Consider the following 19,251-nt stretch of genomic DNA (forward strand, 5'->3'; position numbering starts at 1 on the left):
CATAAAAGGAGAGGGAGAGAAGAGATGAGGTCTCTCTCCTGACCAGAACACGTGAGTGAGTCTGTATGTATGGTGTTTGAGCAGGGGGGGGAGAGAGAAGTCAACTCCCGCCTGACATGCTTCTGTGTTCCACCCACATCAGGGATCTGTTACAGCGGTGCGGAAACCCGGGAGTACAGAAGGGAACCACCCCATGGTGTCCTCCCTATTCAAAGAGCTCATCCTTGCTCTCACTACTGCCCATCAGAACCAGCATCAAGCGCTGATCGCCCTCTGGAAGGAGCAAGAGCAACGCTTTGCAGCCTTGATGCTAGCCCAGCAGGAAGATCACCAGGTGTTCTAGCATCTGCTCACGTCAACAGGGGCTTCAACCGTCACTGCAACAGGCACCCTCACGAAGATGGGCCCACAGGACAATCCGGAAGAGTTTCTCACCCTCTTTGAGCAAGCGGCCGAACGTGGGGGTGGCCGCTCGAGCAGCATGCCTCCTCCTGCTTCTAACTGGAGAGGCGCAGCTCAGCAGTTCCCTGCTGACAGCCAACTGATGTATGCCGACTTGAAGAAAGCCACCCTGTAGTGTGTCGGCCACTCCCCGGAACAACAATCGCCAGCGCTTCTGGACGCAGGCATTGGAGGAGGTCGGCTGGCCGTTCACATTCGGCCAGCAACTCTGGGACGCCTGCCGGCGGTGGTTGAGGGTGGAAGACTGCGACCCTGGCAGGATCATCGATCTGGTGACACTGGAACAGTTCATCTCTCGACTTCCGGAAGGAATGGCAGAATGGGTCCAGTGTCATTGCCCGGCATCGCTAAAACGAGCCATCGAGTTGGCGGAGGACCATCTGGAGGTGGTTCCGACGGCAGGCAGATGAGGCACCTCTCCTCGCTTCTTCTTCTCCTCTCTCTCTCTCTCACTTCCCCCCCGTCTCTTTCCCTTCCCCACCCCGTTCCCCCACCGCAGAGGCGGCTGGCTCCCCCCCCGCCAGCCCGTCACACCCGTGGTGTCCTCCTGTCTCCCTCTTCTGTGTCTGTGTTGTCTCCTCCTCAGGTGAGTGATGCCCATAATGCCGGTGCAGAGGGAAAGCCTGGGCGGGTGTGTTGACACAGCACGGAGTTGGAGCATCTCCAGAATCGGAGCCCCACAAGGGAGGTGGGAGCTGTGATCTGGATCCCTGACGTGCCAGAGACTGCACCTGATTGGGCTGGAACGTATTGCATACCGGTAAGTGTTCAAGGGGATACATGTCACGCATTGGTGGATTACGGTTGTAATCAGACCTTAATTCACCAAACCTGGTGCAAGGTGAGGCATTGGGGAGAGCACAAGCGGTGAAGGTGTTGTGTGTGCACGGGGATGTTCACAATTACCCTTTAGTGTCTGTCCATATTCTATTCCGGGGCCAAATGCATAGAATTAAGGCGTGGGTTAATCCTCGTCTCACCCACTCACCAATTTTGGGAACTGATTGGTCAGAGTTTAAAGAACTGATGGAACACATAATGAGAGGTGGGTCCTGCATAAATGTGTCATGGGAAGATCCCAGTGTGGCATTGACTGGGGAAGCTGTCACGAAGCCGTCTAAATCAGCACTGTGTCAGGGCGATACGAGGACTAAGGAGCAACTCACCCCTCCTCCCTCTCTCAGGGTATCCCCTTGAGGATTTCCCGTTAGAGCAGTCACGAGACGAGACTCTGCAGCCTGCGTTTGATCAAGCGAGAGTAATCGATGGTCAAACTCTCCAGCTGAGCACGACATCGGCCTTCCCCTATTTTGCTATTATTAAGGATAGGTTGTACCAAGTGACACAGAACACTCAAACTGGTGAGCAGATAACCCAGTTGTTGATCCCAAAGAGCTGTAGGGAACTCGTATTCCATGCGGCTCACTTTAATCCCATGGCCGGACACTTAGGGCAAGATAAAACACTAGCCCGAATAATGGCCCGGTTCTACTGGCCAGGGATTTGCGAGGATGTCCATTGGTGGTGTGCAGCATGCCGCAAATGCCAATTAGTAAATCCTGTGGCCACTCCAAAAGCGCCTTTACGCCCTCTCCCTCTAATCGAGACCCCTTTCGAGAGAATTGGCATGGATCTCGTCGGGCCATTAGATCGGTCAGCATGGGGATATCGCTTTATTTTAGTTCTGGTAGACTACGCGACACGATATCCGGAAGCAATGCCTCTCCGCAATATTTCTGCACGCAGTATTGCGGAAGCGCTCTTCCATATTATCTCTCGGGTCAGGATTCCAAAAGAAAAACTGACAGACCAAGGCACTACATTCATGTCACGCACACTGTGCGAGCTGTATGGGTTATTGGGGATTAAGTCTATCCACACCAGTGTCTATCACCCACAAACAGATGGCTTAGTAGAGTGTTTTAATCAAACACGCAAACAAGTTGGAAATTCATAAGTGAGCATGCACGTAATTGGGATAAATGGCTCGAGCCCCTGTTATTTGCAGTATGAGAGGTCCCGCAAGCCTCCAGAGTTTTTTTTCACCATTTGAAATTATTATACAGGCATAAGCTGCATGGCATTTTGGACATGCTATGGGAAAATTGAGAGGAGGGACCTTCGCCTAGCAAGAATGAAATTCAATCCATTCTCGACCTGCGCACAAAACGCCACACACACACACACACACTTAACCCAGTAGAATTTACGGCAGGCACAAGAACATCAAATCCAGCTGTATGACAGGGACACACACCTTAGTGTGTTCACACTGGGAGACAGTGCGCTCGTATTATTGCCCACGTCAAGCTCCAAATTAATCGCCAAGTGGCAAGGGCCCTGAGGTCACACTGCGAGTCGGATAGGAGTGGGGCGCTGCAAATTTACCACCTCAACCTGTTAAAACATTAGAATGAGGGGGTTCCTGTGGCCTTGGCGTCGGTAGTCCTGGAGGAGGCGGCGCTGGAGCCGGGGGTAAAAAAAAGTAACATCTCAAACCACTCCAGTCCCTTATGGAGACCACCTCTCACCGGCACAACTCACGGAGGTGGCCAAGTTGCAAAAGGAATTTTCTGATATGTTCTCTCCCCTTCCCGGTCACACCTACCTCATAGAACACCACACTGAGATGCCCCCAGGGTGGTGGTGGGTAGCCACCCTTACCGTTTGCCTAAACGGCAATAAAATAAATAAAAATCTATAAAATAAAATAAAAAATTAAGGTGGTTCGGGATGAACTCAAGGCCATGCTCGAAATGGGCATAATCGAGGAGTCCCACAGTGACTGCAGCAGCCCAACGGTTCTGGTTCCCAAGACCGACGGGTTGGTCCGGTTCTGTGTGGACTATAGAAAGGTCAACGCGGTGTCTAAATTTGACGCATACAGAATGCCTCACATTGATGAGTTGCTCGATCGGTTAGGCGCTGCTGGCTTTTATTCGACACTGGATCTAATGAAGGGATATTGGCAGATCCCCTTGACTCCTCTATTCTAAGAGAAAACGGCCTTTTCCACACCGTTTGGATTACACCAATTTGTCACAATCCCTTCTGTGTTATTTGGGGCGCCTGCTACGTTCCAGCAGCTCATGGACAAGATCCTCCGCTCTCACACTGCCTATGCAGGTGTGGCCCCAATTAACAACACTGCAGCAATTGCAGCCTGCCCGAGACCCCCTTTTTGATCTTGGGTGAGAGAGTTCCTGGGCCTGGCTGGCTACTATTGTAGGTTCATACCTAATTATTCGGATGTCACCAGTCCACTGACTGAGCTCACTAAAAAGGGAGCACCAGATCCGGTCCAGTGCCAACAGGCTTTCACCAAGATAAAGGCTGCACTGTGTGGGGGGCCACTTTGACACTCCCCTGACTTCTCTCTCCCCTTTATTTTACAGACGACAGGCGCATCGGACAGGGGGCCGGGGGCTGTTCTGTCCCAGGAGGGGGAGGGCGAGGAGCGTCCCGTGCTGTACATCAGCCGCAAGCTCTCAATGCATGAAAGCAAGTACAGCACCATTGAAAAAGGCGTGCCTGGCCATCAAGTGGGCAGTCCTCGCCCTCCGATACTATCTGCTGGGGTGCCCTTTCACCCTCTGTTCGGACCATGCGCCCCTCCAGTGGCTCCACCGCATGAAGGATGCCAAGGCGCGGATCACCCGTTGGTATCTCGCCCTCCAGCCCTTAAAGTTCAAGGTGGTCCACAGGCCAGGGGCGCAGATGGTGGTGGCAGACTTCTTGTTCCATTGGGGGGGTTCTGCTGCAGGCTGGACAGCTTCCCGGCCTGAGTCGGGCAGTGGGGGTATGTGGCAGTTGGGGCGTGGCCAAGCGTCAGTTTGTGAATGGAGGGCAGGGCCAGGGAAGGTGAGTTTCTAATGGCCCTTTTCCACTACCCTTTTTCGGCTCGCTTCAGCCCGACACGGCTCGCGTTTCGACTACCAAAAACCAGCACGACTCAGCTCGCTTCAGCCCTACTGGGCACCCAAAACTCGCACGGTTTTGGGGTAGGGCTGAAGCGAGCCAAACCGTGCTGAGTGGGGCTAGGGGCGTGAGCAGACACTCCCCTGTGCACTGATTGGTGAGGAGGAGTGTCCTCACACGCCCACACACGCCCCGCGAGCACGCTGGGATCTGTAAAATAAACAACCACCATCTGTAAACACCGTAAACCCGGAAGAAGAAGAATTACGAAGAAGAGTAGCAAGAAAAGAAGATGGAAGACCAACCCAAGCGAGGAAAGGCCAGCCAGTGGTCCATCGTGGAGACACAGACGTTTCTCTGTGTTGTGGCTGAGGGGCATATCCAGAAAAATCTCGATGGTGCTACGCGCAATGAGAGGGTGTTCCAGGAGATATCCCGGCTGATGTCGGAACACGGTTATCCCCGCACCGTGGTTCAGTGCCGGGATAAACTGAAGAAACTAAAAAGTGAATATAGGCAAGTGAAGGACCACAACGGACGAAGTGGGGCCAGCCGAAAGCGGTGGAAATGGTACGACCAGATGGACGCTATCTCGGCCACCGTCCGGCGAACCAGAGGGACACGGGTCTTGACACCGCAATGTCTTTTTTGGAGGCGATAGATAATGGTAAGTCACATTTCAATTATTTTTGAGTTACCAATAGCTGCTAGACTTGGTGCGGTTTTAAACACTTTAACAACAAATGCATAGGATACTACATACCAAGCAGTATTGCAGTGTTGTGATGTGTGAACTACGTGTGTGTCTTTTGCTCTGCCATTTGAGTTAGCAATAGCTGTTACCCCATACGAAAAAGAACAGTAAAGAACTTATAAGAATTTACCACTGTCTTAGTAGTAAATCCTTATAAGGATTTATAAATAATATATGCCATGTATGATTTACTCCTGAAAGTGGCCCCTTTTGCATTTTCCTCATACAAATTTTTTATGAAAATCTAGTATGTATGAAGTGAACATTGTGCATGGTTTTTACAGATAATGTGTATGATGAATTACACCGTCTTTGTATGCTTCATGTAATGTTTGTAGTTTTAAATTATATTTTACAGTTTAAAATGTATATGCCTTTTATATGTAAATTTACGTATAAAAGGCATATGCATTTTAAACTGTAAAATATAATTTAAAACTACAAACATTACATGAAGCATACAAAGACGGTGTAATTCATCATACACATTATCTGTAAAAAACATGCACAATGTTCACTTCATACATACTAGATTTTCATAAATTTGTATGAGGAAAATGCAAAAGGGGCCACTTTCAGGAGTAAATCATACATGGCATATATTATTTATAAATCCTTATAAGGATTTACTACTAAGACAGTGGTAAATTCTTATAAGTTCTTTACTGTTCTTTTTAGAATGGGACACGTTGGTGTGGTTTTTAACACAACAACGAATGCATAGGATAGTACATACCAAGCAGTATTGCAGTGTTGCCATGTGAGAACTACATGTGTGTCTTTTGCTCTGCCTTATTTTCATACACCTTTTTTTTTTTTTTTTTCTCCCCCCAAAGACTTGGTTGAGGAGGAGTCCGCCTCGGAACTGGCATCCACCTCAGAACTGGCGCCTACCTCGGAACAGTCCGAAAACGTTACTCCCTCCCTGTTTGCGGACTTCACGCCTGCAGGAGTTTCGACACCGGCGTCGGAACCGCAAGTGCTGGCTGTGAGCGCTCCACGTCCTCACGCTGGTATGTGCAATCTAAACATACATCTTGTCTTGTTGTCACAACGAATTGCCTGAATAACTTTAAGTGTACAATTCCATTGACTTGTATTCTGGGTTGCAACACAACGCATTTCAACAGTAGCCGCTTCACAAGTGGTCACAATAGTTCTGGGTACTCAAATCAAACTCAGTCACACCACCAGAAACACTCTGCCACTCCTGTAGAAAATCAGGCATAACATGAAGACATACAGCATTGTAATCTCTAACAAAAGTGAGCTGGCCAGCCTACATTATATGTTTGGTATGGTCTCACTGGTTGCAAAGGAATCACTGCATGAAAAATGTCTACTGCCCCCCATTTATATGTTTCTCTTTGAATTTCTCCATTGTTTAGGAAGGAGGAAAAGGAGCTTGTTCCAGGAACAGGGCACTGTACTGCGTGAGCTGCAGGCGTCCTCAGAGGCCCAGCGCGAACGCCATGAGGCGCAGCGTGTGGCCCAGCGCGAACGGCGTGAGGCCCGGCGTGAGGCCCAGCGAGAACAGCGTGAGGCCCAGCGAGAACAGCGTGAGGCCCGGCGTGAGGCCCATCGGGAACGCCTCTTTGAGCTGATGCTGGAAGACTCCCGTGCTGCGAGGGAGTTAGAATTCGCCGCACGAAGCCACCAGGCAGCTCAGTCTGAAGCCTTTGGGCAAGCACTACTCGGGGTGCTGGACCGGATGGCGCAGGCAATGGCTGCCACACGCACCACAAACCCCTGACTCTGGGTTCCCTGATCCCTGACTACTGACTTTGCACAATGCATAGTCCACTGACCATTGCACAACGCACTTGTATATAGTTCATGCCCATGTACATAGTTTGCACTATTTACCATCGTCGTTGTTTTTTTGTCATTGTATGTTTGTCATTTGAATCACTTAAATTTTGCACCATATTTTTAATTGCACGTGTTATGGTCACTGGTGAGAGTTTTAATAAACAGTTGTTTTACAGAAAAAAACAAAATGCCTTGTGTAATAAATGTATTGACCTGGTTCATAATGTGGCAATGAACCCAGCTAACCTGACAACAGGTTTCTGAATATTGCATTGAACTATCCATTACTTAATGGGGGGACCCCAGGTGACCTGACCGCTTGACCTTATCAGTCTCACAATGAACCTGCCTAATACCCTGTAATGTCATCTACAACCCCAAAACATTCAACCCATACTTAAGTTGGAGAATAAAACAACTTTTCTTGTTCTAGACATGATTTTAGCAGCCCAATTGTAGGTTTCTTCACCATGTTTTCACTTGACCTCAGGTGACCTGACTTCAGGGTTATCAATCTCACTATGAACCAGCCTAATGTCCCTGTAATGTGTCATTTGCATCATTTTCATTAGACTATGGGGGGGGCTCACAGTTGACCTCAGATGACCAGACTTCATCTGTTATCGTGATTTCTGTGGATTTTAGATTAACTCACAATGAACCAGCCTAATGTCCCTGTAATGTGTCATTTGCATCATTTTCAGTAGACAAAAGGGGGGCCCTCACATTTCACATGACTCCGGGTAACCTGACCACAGTGACCTGACCATAGGGTTATGAGGCCCCTGTAATGAGCCCAAGGGACAAAATACAAAAAGTGTTTTTGTATAATATGTTTTAAGATCATTGTATTTGTTTGAATTGAGATAGTACGTGATAATGTGCATGTTACACATGCATCTCATAAGCACCGGAAAATGGCAGCTTTGACTGCCAACATAAAAATACATGATAAAAGACCATCACAGAGGCACCGAGTCAATCAGAATTGAAGATGTGGAAGGATTAGTTATTACATAAAAATATTGAATGACCAAGATTGCCTGTACATACAAGTAATTGAGACCTACACCTGTAATGAAAATCATAGTTTGGGTTTATGAGATCATGGGATGCTCATTGTCTGTAAACATACTCTGGCACTCCAACAGTTACAGCTGGTGAAAACTTGACCATGGAAACAATGCTTCATATGTGCACTTGATATCAAGTTATTCTGCTTTATTTATTTTTGTCTACATACATCCATGTACTTTCTTCATCTGTTATCCTGATTTCTGTGGATTTTAGATTAACTCACAATGAACCAGCCTAATGTCCCTGTAATGTGTCATTTGCATCATTTTCAGCAGACAAAAAAAGGGGGGGGGGGCCTCACACTTGACCTCAGGTGACCTGACTCCAGGGTTAAAACAGCTGCATTGCTGAGGTTATTTTTTATTTAGCTTTAATTTATTTATATTTTTTCCTGTCTGTTTTATTAACTTTATAGGCCTAGTTATTCTGCTTAATTTATTTTTGTCTACATACTCCATGTATTTGCTTCATCTGTTATCCTGATTTCTGTGGATTTTAGATTAACTCACAATGAACCAGCCTAATGTCCCTGTAATGTGTCATTTGCATCATTTTCAGCAGACAAAAAAAGGGGGGGGGCTCACACTTGACCTCAGGTGACCTGACTCCAGGGTTAAAACATCTGCATTGCTGAGGTTATTTTTTATTTAGCTTTAATTTTATATTTTTTCCTGTCTGTTTTATTAACTTTATAGGCCTAGTTATTCTGCTTAATTTATTTTTGTCTACATACTCCATGTATTTGCTTCATCTGTTATCCTGATTTCTGTGGATTTTAGATTAACTCACAATGAACCAGCCTAATGTCCCTGTAATGTGTCATTTGCATCATTTTCAGCAGACAAAAGGGGGGCCCTCACATTTCACATTTTCATATGAAAAGCATAGTTTGGGTTTATGAGATCATGGGATGCCCATTGTCTGTAAACATACTCTGACACTCCAACAGTTACAGCTGGTGAAAACTTGACCATGAAACAATGCTTCATATGTGCACTTGATATTTGCCTCTTCGTGTATCGTGAATGCTGCACTATGAGACAAACCAAATATATGTTGCGATGTGACTAAAAGCTGAAATCAAAACGCAGATGGATCTATTGCATTGGTGTTTTATTCAAAGATTGATGGCACATAAAAAAAAATAAAAAAAGGGGGCTGTTTCCATGCCCAAGTAGTGGGTGGACAACTTCACTGAGGAGAGGGCAGGAAAACTGCAACACCGGTATCATCAGCAATAACAAAAACTTTATATATAAAAAGTGTTACTTCACATTAAACTGTTTGTCGTCAAGTAACGCATCAGCCCCTCCCGAAAATCTCTGCCCTCCTCTTCAACCTCTTGTGGCCCTGCAACACCTGGCATTGGCAATGCTACTGCTGCAGGGTCCCACTCTGTATTGTATTTTTCACCATGACTTTCACATAGGTTGTGAAGAGCACAGCAAGTCACCACCATGGACCTCACCAGTGAGAGATCACAGTCATTCCTTTTCAGCAGACAACGCCACCTCCCCTTCAGTCTGCCAAAGGCATTTTCAACAACAACTCGACCTCGGCTGAATTTCCGGTTGAATGTCTGCTGTTCTGGAGTGAGTCGCCCTGTGTCTTGAAATGGCTTCAGGAGCCAATTCTGCAACGGGTATGCTGAGTCTCCTAAGATGTAGTACCCGACATTGACCCCGCCAATGTTCCTGGTGCGAGCAGGAAAGTGGTTTCCTCAGGTGGCTAGCTCCCACATGGTTGACAATCTCAGAACCCTGGCATCATGCAAGCTCCCTGGCATTCCAGCAAAAACATTCCAGAAGAGGCCCTTACCATCAACAACACCTTGCAGGATAATAGAGTGCCAGCCTTTGCGGTTAAAATAGTCACAGTGATATTCTTGTGGAGCAATGATGGGTATATGAGACCCATCAATCGCACCAACACAATGTGGGAGACCCCATCTGTTCTCATAATATGCTGACATCTCAGCAAACTTCTCCTGGTTTGGAAACCGGATTAGTTCGGGCACCAACAGCGCCTGTGCTGCAGCACAGAAGTCTTGCACACATCGACACACAGACGGGATGCTGACTCCAAAAAGATGCCCAACCGACCTGTATTCAGAGCCAGTAGCAAACTTCCAAAGCGCAACAGCCACCCTCTTTTTTAAAGGCATGCATCTTCGAAAGGTCATGTCTTGCAACTTCATAGCTGGACGCAGTTTGTTGCAAAGGTAATCGAACAACTTCCGGATGTCCGAGGAGACTTCAATCCACTGCGCTGTACTGAAACTGGGCACAATTGTATCCCACCACTCAGATGTCTGGTTGAACGACCACACTGAAGGAGTGCGGCGTGTTCCAATAACCGCCTGAAATGCACACAACACAACACATTTTAGTACTTCACGCCGATTTACAATGCTGTTGCGCTCTACGAGACAGGGTGAAAAGCAAGAAATTTAACTGTTAGCTTACCATTACACGTCGTCTCTTGCTGGCGAGCTCGTACTCCGTGTCAGAAACTGTTTCATCGTCTGTGTCTGTGTCGTCCGTGTCGTCCGTATCGTCTGTGTCGTCGTCATTGAGAAGGAATTGAAGAAGTTCCCTCTCTTTCTGAAGCCTTATGCGCCTCGCCTCATCTATGCGTTCTTGCCAGTATCTGTTGGCGTTTTCGGTGACAACAAGCCACAGCAACAAGACCAGCAACACTAACGACTCCATGTCCTCCATGTTTATTGTTTACTAGCCGGGTCGTGAGACTTCCGCTTAAAAGCTCACTGATGTCACTGTTTGCGCCGCCTAACGACATCACGTGACGTCCACCCACTTTCGCTAACACCACCCATTGTGTCCACCCACTTTCGCTAGCTCCACCCAATGTGTCCACCCACTTCCAGCCAGCACGGTTCAGCCCGGTTGTAGTCGAAATGCAACTCCAACAGCCCCGCTCAGCTCGACTCAGCACGGCACGGCTCAGCCCCATTGGTAGTGGAAAAGCGGCATAAGTCATTACACCTGGTGTCATATATAATTATATAAAGTGTGTGTTTTTTACAGGGATGGTGGAGCACAAAAGGAGGGGCAGAGCAGAGAAGAGGTCTCTCCCGACCAGAACACGTGTGTGCACGCGCGCACGTGTGCATGTGTTTGAGCAGCGAGTGATGAAAGCTGAATAGCAACGAGAAATCACAAAAATAGTGTGTGTGAAATAAACTCCCACCTTCCATGCTCCACCTATGTGTGTTACGCTGACATTTTTCTATCGTTGTACCAACATCAGTTTTCATACAGCTCATATGTTACAAGTTTTGATAATGAATAAAAATTAAACATGTAGGCTGAGGTATTTTATTTTCGTCCCATGTCTCCCCACCAAAAAAAAAAAAAAAAATGACAAAACGTGAAGCCTGAAGGCCAGTACATGTGACAAGCTGAGAAACTAATGTTGTGGTAAGAGAGTATAGTAAATACTCTCTAATCCAACAATATAGATATTTAGGCACTGCCTAAAAGCGAAGCTCTTGATGAGAGTATGAGCAAACCATTTGCAAGTGCACAGAATCATTCTGAATAGAATATTAATATCATAGCATATGAACCAACAGAAGGCCATGGCAGTTTATATTTATGCAGGAAGTGACATGAATTAACCAATCATATTTTGATTTATAGTGAGAGGGACCAAAAATATATCACCCTAGGCCTTCTAAAAGACCAACGCTAGCTTAACCACCAATCAGCACCATTAGCATGGCAGTGAAGTCACCTTCCAGCCCGTGTAGCATTTATCAGTAGTGTTAGCGAATGTCAGTGGTGAACACACCAAAAAAGCAACAGAGCAAAGGATTTTGCAATGGATAAGCAGCAGACTACCAGGTCGCTCCGCTGTGTGTAGCTGATATTGATTTTAAAAGTAACTAAGTAAATTACACAGAGAAATGAATACTTAAGTCTGAGTGAAAAATAGTGTGGCGAGCGTGCATGGAAGAAGAGTCTGGAGACAGAAATCTTAGTTTCTTGGTCGTTAGCCTGTGCTAATTGTTCTCGATAGCACTGGCTTGACAGCTTTATTAGCATTCACTAACACTACTGATGAACGCTACACCGGCTGGAAGGTGACTTCACTGCTGCGCTGACAGCACCAACTCAAGGTTAAGCTAGCATTGGCCTTCGAGAAGGGCTAACTAATTAGAATTAGAAGAGAATAATTATACTGAAATTATAAAAGGATGAAAGAAATTAAATATAACATTTGAAATGCTGATATGTTTAAGCCTTCTCTGAAGGCCCTGACGGTTCCCCTCTGCCAAACGCTAATAAAGCAGTCATGCCAGTGCTATTGAGAGCAAGTAGCACAGGCTAACCACCAAGAAACTAAGATTTCTGTCTCCAGACTCTTTTTCCACATACACTCGTCCCAGTATTTTTCACTCAGACTTAAGTATTCATTTCCCAATGTAATTTACTTAGTTACTTTTAAAATCAACATCCACAGCTACACACGGTGGAGTGACCTGGCAGCCTGCTGCTAACCCCTTTCAAAATCCTTTGCCCTGTTGCTTTTTTTGGTGTGTCTGGCTAAGTTTTGGCTGAGCTCAAATAGTAACAGCTTGTCTCTGCTTGTAAATAAGCGTGAAGCATATCTAATGCGTCAGTAACTGCGTTGACAGCGACAGCTCAAGATGAACTACAAACATGGATTCCATTAATGACAACTCCCAAGATCCACAGTGCCCTCTGTCACCTAAGTTCTAATTAAACCTGCCTTTCATTCCACTAATCACTTCCCCTGCTACTTAAGCCTCCCTCTCACACTTAACAGACACGAAGTATTATTCAGTGTTTACTCCTGCGTACCGAGCCATTTGTTTACTAATGGCCCTTTTCCACTACCCTTTTTCAGCTCACTTCAGCCCGACACGGCTCGCGTTTCGACTATCTAAGAACAGCACGACTCAGCTCGCTTCAGCCCTGCTTAGCCCCCAAAACTCGCACGGTTTTGGAGTGGGGCTGAAGCGAGCCAAACCGAGCTGAGTGAGGCTAGGGGCGTGAGCAGACACTCCCCTGTGCACTGATTGGTGAGGAGGCGTGTCCTCACATGCCCACACACGCCCCGCGAGCACGCTGGGATCTGTAAACACCGTAAACCCGGAAGAAGGAGAATTACAAATTACAAGAATTATGAAGCCTTATGCGCCTTGCCTCATCTATACGCTCTTGCCAGTATCTGTTGGCGTTGTCGGTGACAACAAGCCACAGCACCAAGACCAGCAACACTAACGACTCCATGTCCTCCATGTTTATTGTTTACTATCCGGGTCGTGAGACTACCGCTTAAAAGATCACTGATGTCACTGTTTGCGCCGCCTAACGACATCACCTGACGTCCACCCACTTTCGCTAACTCCACCCAATGTGTCCACCCACTTCCAGCCAGCACGGTTCAGCGCGGTTGTAGTCGAAATGCAACTCCAACAGCCCCGCTCAGCTCGACTCAGCCCAACTCAGCACGGCATGACTCAGCCGCGTTGGTAGTGGAAAAGCAGCATTAGTCAGCCTTCCCGTTTCCTTGACCTAGTTTCCCGTTTATCTCTCCTTGCTCTCTAGTCTAGCCTCCGTAGCCATGTTTGCTGATCGATTGACCCCTGCCTGTTTTCTCGACTATGATTCTCATCTTGGTCTCCAGTTTGCTTCCCCACTCTCCCCTGCGCGTACATCCGTAAGTGCTTGCACCCTGACATAATGACGTTTTGGTAGCCTTTTGGATGTTCAACGCACCTTTTAGTTTCAGTTTATTTACTAAGCGATTAATTATAGCATAGCTAATCCTAGCACTGGATTAGCCTTGTCTTTCTCTTTCCTGGCGAGTAAAGAAATGGTTCTGCACACGCGCAGCAAAAAACTCTCTCACTGGATATTCGCATCAGCTCTGACACGTGACATGTTATCTTGACAACCATGCAATATCGTAAACCATATTGCACGCTTATTTTCTATTTGGTAGAGTGATGCAATACATGTAGAATAAGCGATATGCTACCAATACTGCATGTTGTCAAACCAAATGAATGAAACCCGCTAGAACGGAATAGGATGCAGGTTTTTATTCCATGGAAAAAGTGGTCCGTATGTATAATTTCCAATATTTCCCTTCCATGACCTCACTCCCAGTATTTTCCCACTGACTCGCGCTGTCAAAATGGCAAACCAGTTAATTTAAATTTTGATTAACTTTTTTTTTTGTGACTGTGTCCATGTAATATAAAGAATATTACTCTGTGGCACTAAGATACGATGTTTATCTTCTCGTGTTGAAAACATTTTCATTCATTCACTTCACTTGCTCATTAATATGTTCATCACGTGAAGATAAACTTCATATTTTCACACAACTATGAAACATTCTCTATATGTCATGCGTGGAGCAGGCAGACGGTCACTGCTGGGAAAATCGATGCTATACAGGTCCTGTTGCAGCCAGTCTGCAACAGAGAAAGTGGCTCAGCTCACGATTAAATCAGGTTTATAAAAAGAGTAAACTTTTAAAATGAAATAAAACAGCAAACAGGGTGGCATGGTGGTGTAGGGGTTAGCACTGTCGCCTCACAGCAAGAAGGTCCTGGGTTCGAGCCCAGCGGCCGGCGAGGGCGTTTCTGTGTGGAGTCTGCATGTTCTCTCCGTGTCTGTGTGGGTTTCTTCCGGGTGCTCCGGTTTCCCCCACAGTCCAAAGACATGCAGGTTAGGTTAACTGGTGGCTCTAAATTGACCGTAGGTGTGTGTGAATGGTTGTTTGTCTCTGTGTCAGCCCTGCAATAACCTGGCAACTTATCCAGGGTGTACCCCACCTCTCACCCATAGTCAGCTAGGATAGGCTCCAGCTTCCCTGAGACCCTGTAGAACAGGATAAGCGGCTACAGATAATGGATGGATAGATAAAACAACAAACAAAAATCAACAAAACCACTCATACACACAAAGAAACATACAACAAAAGCACACACCCAAAGCAACACAGTGTGGCTTACTCAGTGATAGGACCGTAACCCAAACCATTCATATCTCGGTATTCAGTCCAGATAGTCATGTCTGCTCTGCAAGGGAATTTATCATCTTTCCTCATCAGCTCCTCCAGCAGCTCTGCACTATTCAGTGCAATTTTTTGCACGTTGCCATCTCTTATTTTATACATAGGGCCATAAAGCTGTTTTTCATATAACTAAAGAAAGAAAAAAAAAACATCATTAGGCTTTTGCAAATCTCATTAGATCATTTGTACGGGAGCCATATCGTACAATCACAAGATTCAGAGAATATTTTTCACTTTTCTACAGTTTTGATTTCACTCTGCAAATCTTAACTCACAAACAGTACCAAGTATCAAGATGACTAACTGCACAGCAAATAAACCACAGTGAAATGCTCCTACATGTGGAGAGCCTACATCATTTAGCATACTGTACCTGCAGCTCATGCATGCGATTGTAATACCCTTTAAAGATCAGCCTAAACAGCATAGTGGGAAGAGTGATCTCAGGGAGGTCAGCCTCAGTCCTGATGCTCCCACAAGGAACAGAAGCGGATGCATTTCCACCCGCACTTCTCCTTAAGTCCAGACTAGCTGTGGTGGACCTAAAGAACACCCGAAGAGCCGTTGCCTCAGCTGATCGCAGAGCTAAACGTCCTGCCATTAGTACAAACGCAGAGGATAAATCACATGGCGACGGCGACCTCATGACCCTCCCGCTGTTCAGGAAAATACTTCCGCCTGAAACGTCTGCCACCAAAATAGTTCCATGTTACATGCTATTTCAAGGAGAATTTTTACGCGATAAAATACAATCAGATGTCTTATACACAACATGCTTTATCTTGTACATTAAACCGTTGTGTAAAATATTATACTCTTTCGTTTTTACATTATCATAAAGTTAGAATTGTGTTTCGAAAGAAATGCATCATGGGCGGTTTTATCACGGGATAAAAATTAAAAATGTATTTTTTGTCTTTTTTTTCAGCAACAAAGATGAACATACAATACTGTGCAAAAGTCTTAGGTACATGTCAAGAAATGCTGTAGACCAAAAATGGCTTAAAAATCTCATCTCATTATCTCTAGCCGCTTTATCCTTCTACAGGGTCCCAGCCGACTACAGGCGGGGTACACCCTGGACAAGTCGCCAGGTCATCACAGGGCTGACACATAGACACAGACAACCATTCACACCTACGGTCAATTTAGAGTCACCAGTTAACCTAACCTGCATGTCTTTGGACTGTGGGGGAAACCGGAGCACCCGGAGGAAACCCACGCGGACACGGGGAGAACATGCAAACTCCGCACAGAAAGGCCCTCGCCGGCCCCGGGGCTCGAACCCAGGACCTTCTTGCTGTGAGGCGACAGCGCTAACCACTACACCACCGTGCCACCCTGGCTTAAAAATAATGAAATAAATGTTTCATAATGAAAAAAAAAACCAAACTATAAACAGCAGTAAGCCATAATAAATTAAACAAAGTCAATATTTGGTGTGAAACGACCCTTTGCTTTAAAAAATAGTAGTCTCAGGTACAATGAGTGCAGTTTGATAAGGAAATGAGCTGTAGGTTTTACTGAGCATCTTACAGAACCAGACACAGTTCTTCTGGACACTTTGACTGTCATACTACTCGCTTCTTCATTTTGCACCAAAACCCAGCAGCCTTCATTATGTTTTTTTAATCTGAAAAGTGCTCTCTTGTGTACGCTCAGATACAAACATTTATTCCCCCCTGTAACATTTAATTTTGTGCTGGGAAACTAACGTTTGTAACTCTAAAATGTTTTTGTACTGACTTGATAATGTAGAAGTCATAAAATAGAAATCTATAGCACAGTTTGTATTAAATAAATAGTGTGCCAAAGACTTTTGCACAGTACTGTGTATGTTCCTTTTAAAAGACAAAATATAAGAAGACAGTAGGGTTCACCATTTTTAAAATATTTATGAAGTCAGTTAGTACCTATTAAAATATTAAATCTCAAATTCAAACTTGGGCGGCAAGGTGGCGTAGTGGTTAGTGCTGTCGCCTCACAGCAAGAAGGTCCGTGTTCGAGCCCCGTGGCCGGTGAGGGCCTCTCTGTGTGGAGTTTGCATGTTCTCCGTGTGGGTTTCCTCCGGGTGCTCCGGTTTCCCCCACAGTCCAAAGACATGCAGGTTAGGTTAACTGGTGACTCTAAATTGACCGTGAGTGTGAATGGTTGTCTGTGTCTATGTGTCAGCCCTGTGATGACCTGGCGACTTGTCCAGGGTGTACCCCGCCTTTCGCCTGTAGTCAGCTGGGATAGGCTCCAGCTTGCCTGCGACCCTGTAGAACAGGATAAAGCGGTAGGGTGGCCAGATGTCCAGCTTTAGGCCGGACCGTCCGTCTTTTCAATGTCTTGTCCGGCGTCCGGCGCAGCATCAAGCCGGACGCACATTTGTCCTCCTTTTAGAGACGATGAGCGGAATTATATAATATCGACTTGCCAGACTGGAAGAGCAGAGTTCTAGAATAACGTTTTGTAGGGAAACTGCAGATCTGTGCTGCACACTAGTAATCTACAATAAAGAGTCTATGGCTCGATGTTTTTTGGCATGCAATGCGAACTCCGCACCGCGAGGCGTTGCGTTCTAGAACGCGTTGCGCTCTATCCTTTGATGATCTTCCTGGCGCGTGCCTAGTGCCCTGCCCCCCTGGCCCTGGCTGGGACTTGGAAACACGAGTCTGTCCGGTAGACCACCTGCTCACAACTTAACTTGTTAGGATATGGATGACAGTGCAAATGCACATCTACTATATCTACATCTACTACAACAGATACACGGAGAGGATTGTATTTATTGCGGACAGTTCTCTCAGCAGACGAGTCGACTTTGATGATGCCGAGGCGAATAGTAATGCTAACACATTCAACTGTACTGGCCAGGCTACGTCAAAAGTATTGATCAACAGTTGTGTTCTGTCTGTGGCCAAGACAAAGTTTTCAGGTAAGCCAAGTTCATACAGTAGCCCGACGTGGCATGTTTTCATATGATTGAACAGGATTTTACCTTTAGCGTAGCATAGCTTTTAAACTATTCCCCCCTATTGCTGCAGATTGCATCTGCTAAACGTGAAATATCGTTGCAAAATATTTAAGTCCTACTCGAACAACTAAAGGTGTCCATTTTCATTAAAACTAAGGAAACAAAATAGAAACATCATCTCTTTTTTGTAAGCTCTGACCAGGCTGGGGGCTTCTTTATCTTTGTCATTGTATTACCAGAAGTGAGGTTAGCACCATACATGCTATCCTACCAAAACAGCAACAGACCGGGAAACAAATCGTTGTCATATACGCAAACGTACCATGAAACCTAGCTTTCCCCTTGCATGCTGACGTCCCCATCACATCGACACAGTTAACCAAATGTATGGAATGCATGCCTTTTATACGCCGTAAACACACATTCAAGTCAAGTCCCTTTTGCGTTTTGGCTTGATGCCAACTTTCTGCCAGGCTGACTGACATGTCTGACAGCTATGACGTAGCCGCGCACGGACCGTCAAAAATATTGGGGAAAAAAAAACCGCGCGCTGCTCCGCCATAGCTGTCAGAAATCGAGAAAGTTGGCATCATGCCAAAACGCAAGACCTCTTTCAATGCTGAATGGAGCAAGGAGCATGAATTCATAGGGAAGAGCAGTCTAGATGCATTCCATGCATTCTGCAAACTGTGTCGTTGTGATGTGGACGTCAGCACCAAGGGGAAAGCTGCCATTGACAGACATATGGACACAGAAAAACACAGGCTAAACAAGAGAGCAGCAGGTAGTAGCTCACTTAAGGCTTTTTTTCGTGACCCTTTGTTGCCACTGGATGATAAAATCACAGCAGCTGAGCTGTGTAAAGTATATCATGCTGTGAAGCATCATCAGTCCTACAGGAGTGTAGACTGTGGTGTGAGAGTTGACAGGGAGATTTTTAGCGACTCCCCCACAGCTAAGGGGATGACCTGTGGAAGATCAAAGGCCAAGGCCTTATGTGAGAATGTCCTTGCGCCCTACTCCGTCCAGCTTCATGTCAAGTATATGACAGACAACAACCTGCCTTTTCCTGTGGCAACCGATGCCTCCAATAAAGGAACCACAAAGTGTTTCCCCATTGTGGTGAGGTATTTCCATCACGAACAAGGAATCCAACATGTCCTCCTAGATTTTTATAGTGATGACAATGAAA

At 46.1% G+C, this 19,251-nt stretch overlaps 2 protein-coding genes across 2 annotated transcripts in view; both read right to left on the reverse strand.

Annotated features, from left to right (window-relative positions):
* LOC132892004 (sterol 26-hydroxylase, mitochondrial-like) overlaps positions 1 to 15,745 on the reverse strand; it is a 29,393-nt gene extending 13,648 nt beyond the window's left edge. The window contains exons 1-2 of the mRNA XM_060930245.1: positions 15,474 to 15,745; positions 15,039 to 15,229 (exon numbers count right to left, since the gene is read on the reverse strand). Of these exons, the coding sequence (XP_060786228.1) occupies positions 15,039 to 15,229; positions 15,474 to 15,701 (419 nt within the window). The 5' untranslated portion in view covers positions 15,702 to 15,745. The remainder of the gene's footprint in view (positions 1 to 15,038; positions 15,230 to 15,473) is intronic.
* LOC132892005 (uncharacterized) lies at positions 9,120 to 11,908 on the reverse strand. Its single transcript, XM_060930247.1, has 2 exons — positions 10,489 to 11,908; positions 9,120 to 10,382 (listed from the first exon to the last, which is right to left on the reverse strand). Exons 1-2 carry the CDS (start codon positions 10,741 to 10,743, stop codon positions 9,744 to 9,746), a joined length of 894 nt encoding a protein of 297 aa, XP_060786230.1. The 5' UTR covers positions 10,744 to 11,908; the 3' UTR covers positions 9,120 to 9,743.
* Positions 15,746 to 19,251: the final 3,506 nt, after the last annotated feature.

This window comes from Neoarius graeffei, chromosome 9 (assembly GCF_027579695.1).
Source record: "Neoarius graeffei isolate fNeoGra1 chromosome 9, fNeoGra1.pri, whole genome shotgun sequence".
Classification (NCBI taxonomy): Eukaryota; Metazoa; Chordata; class Actinopteri; order Siluriformes; family Ariidae; genus Neoarius; species Neoarius graeffei.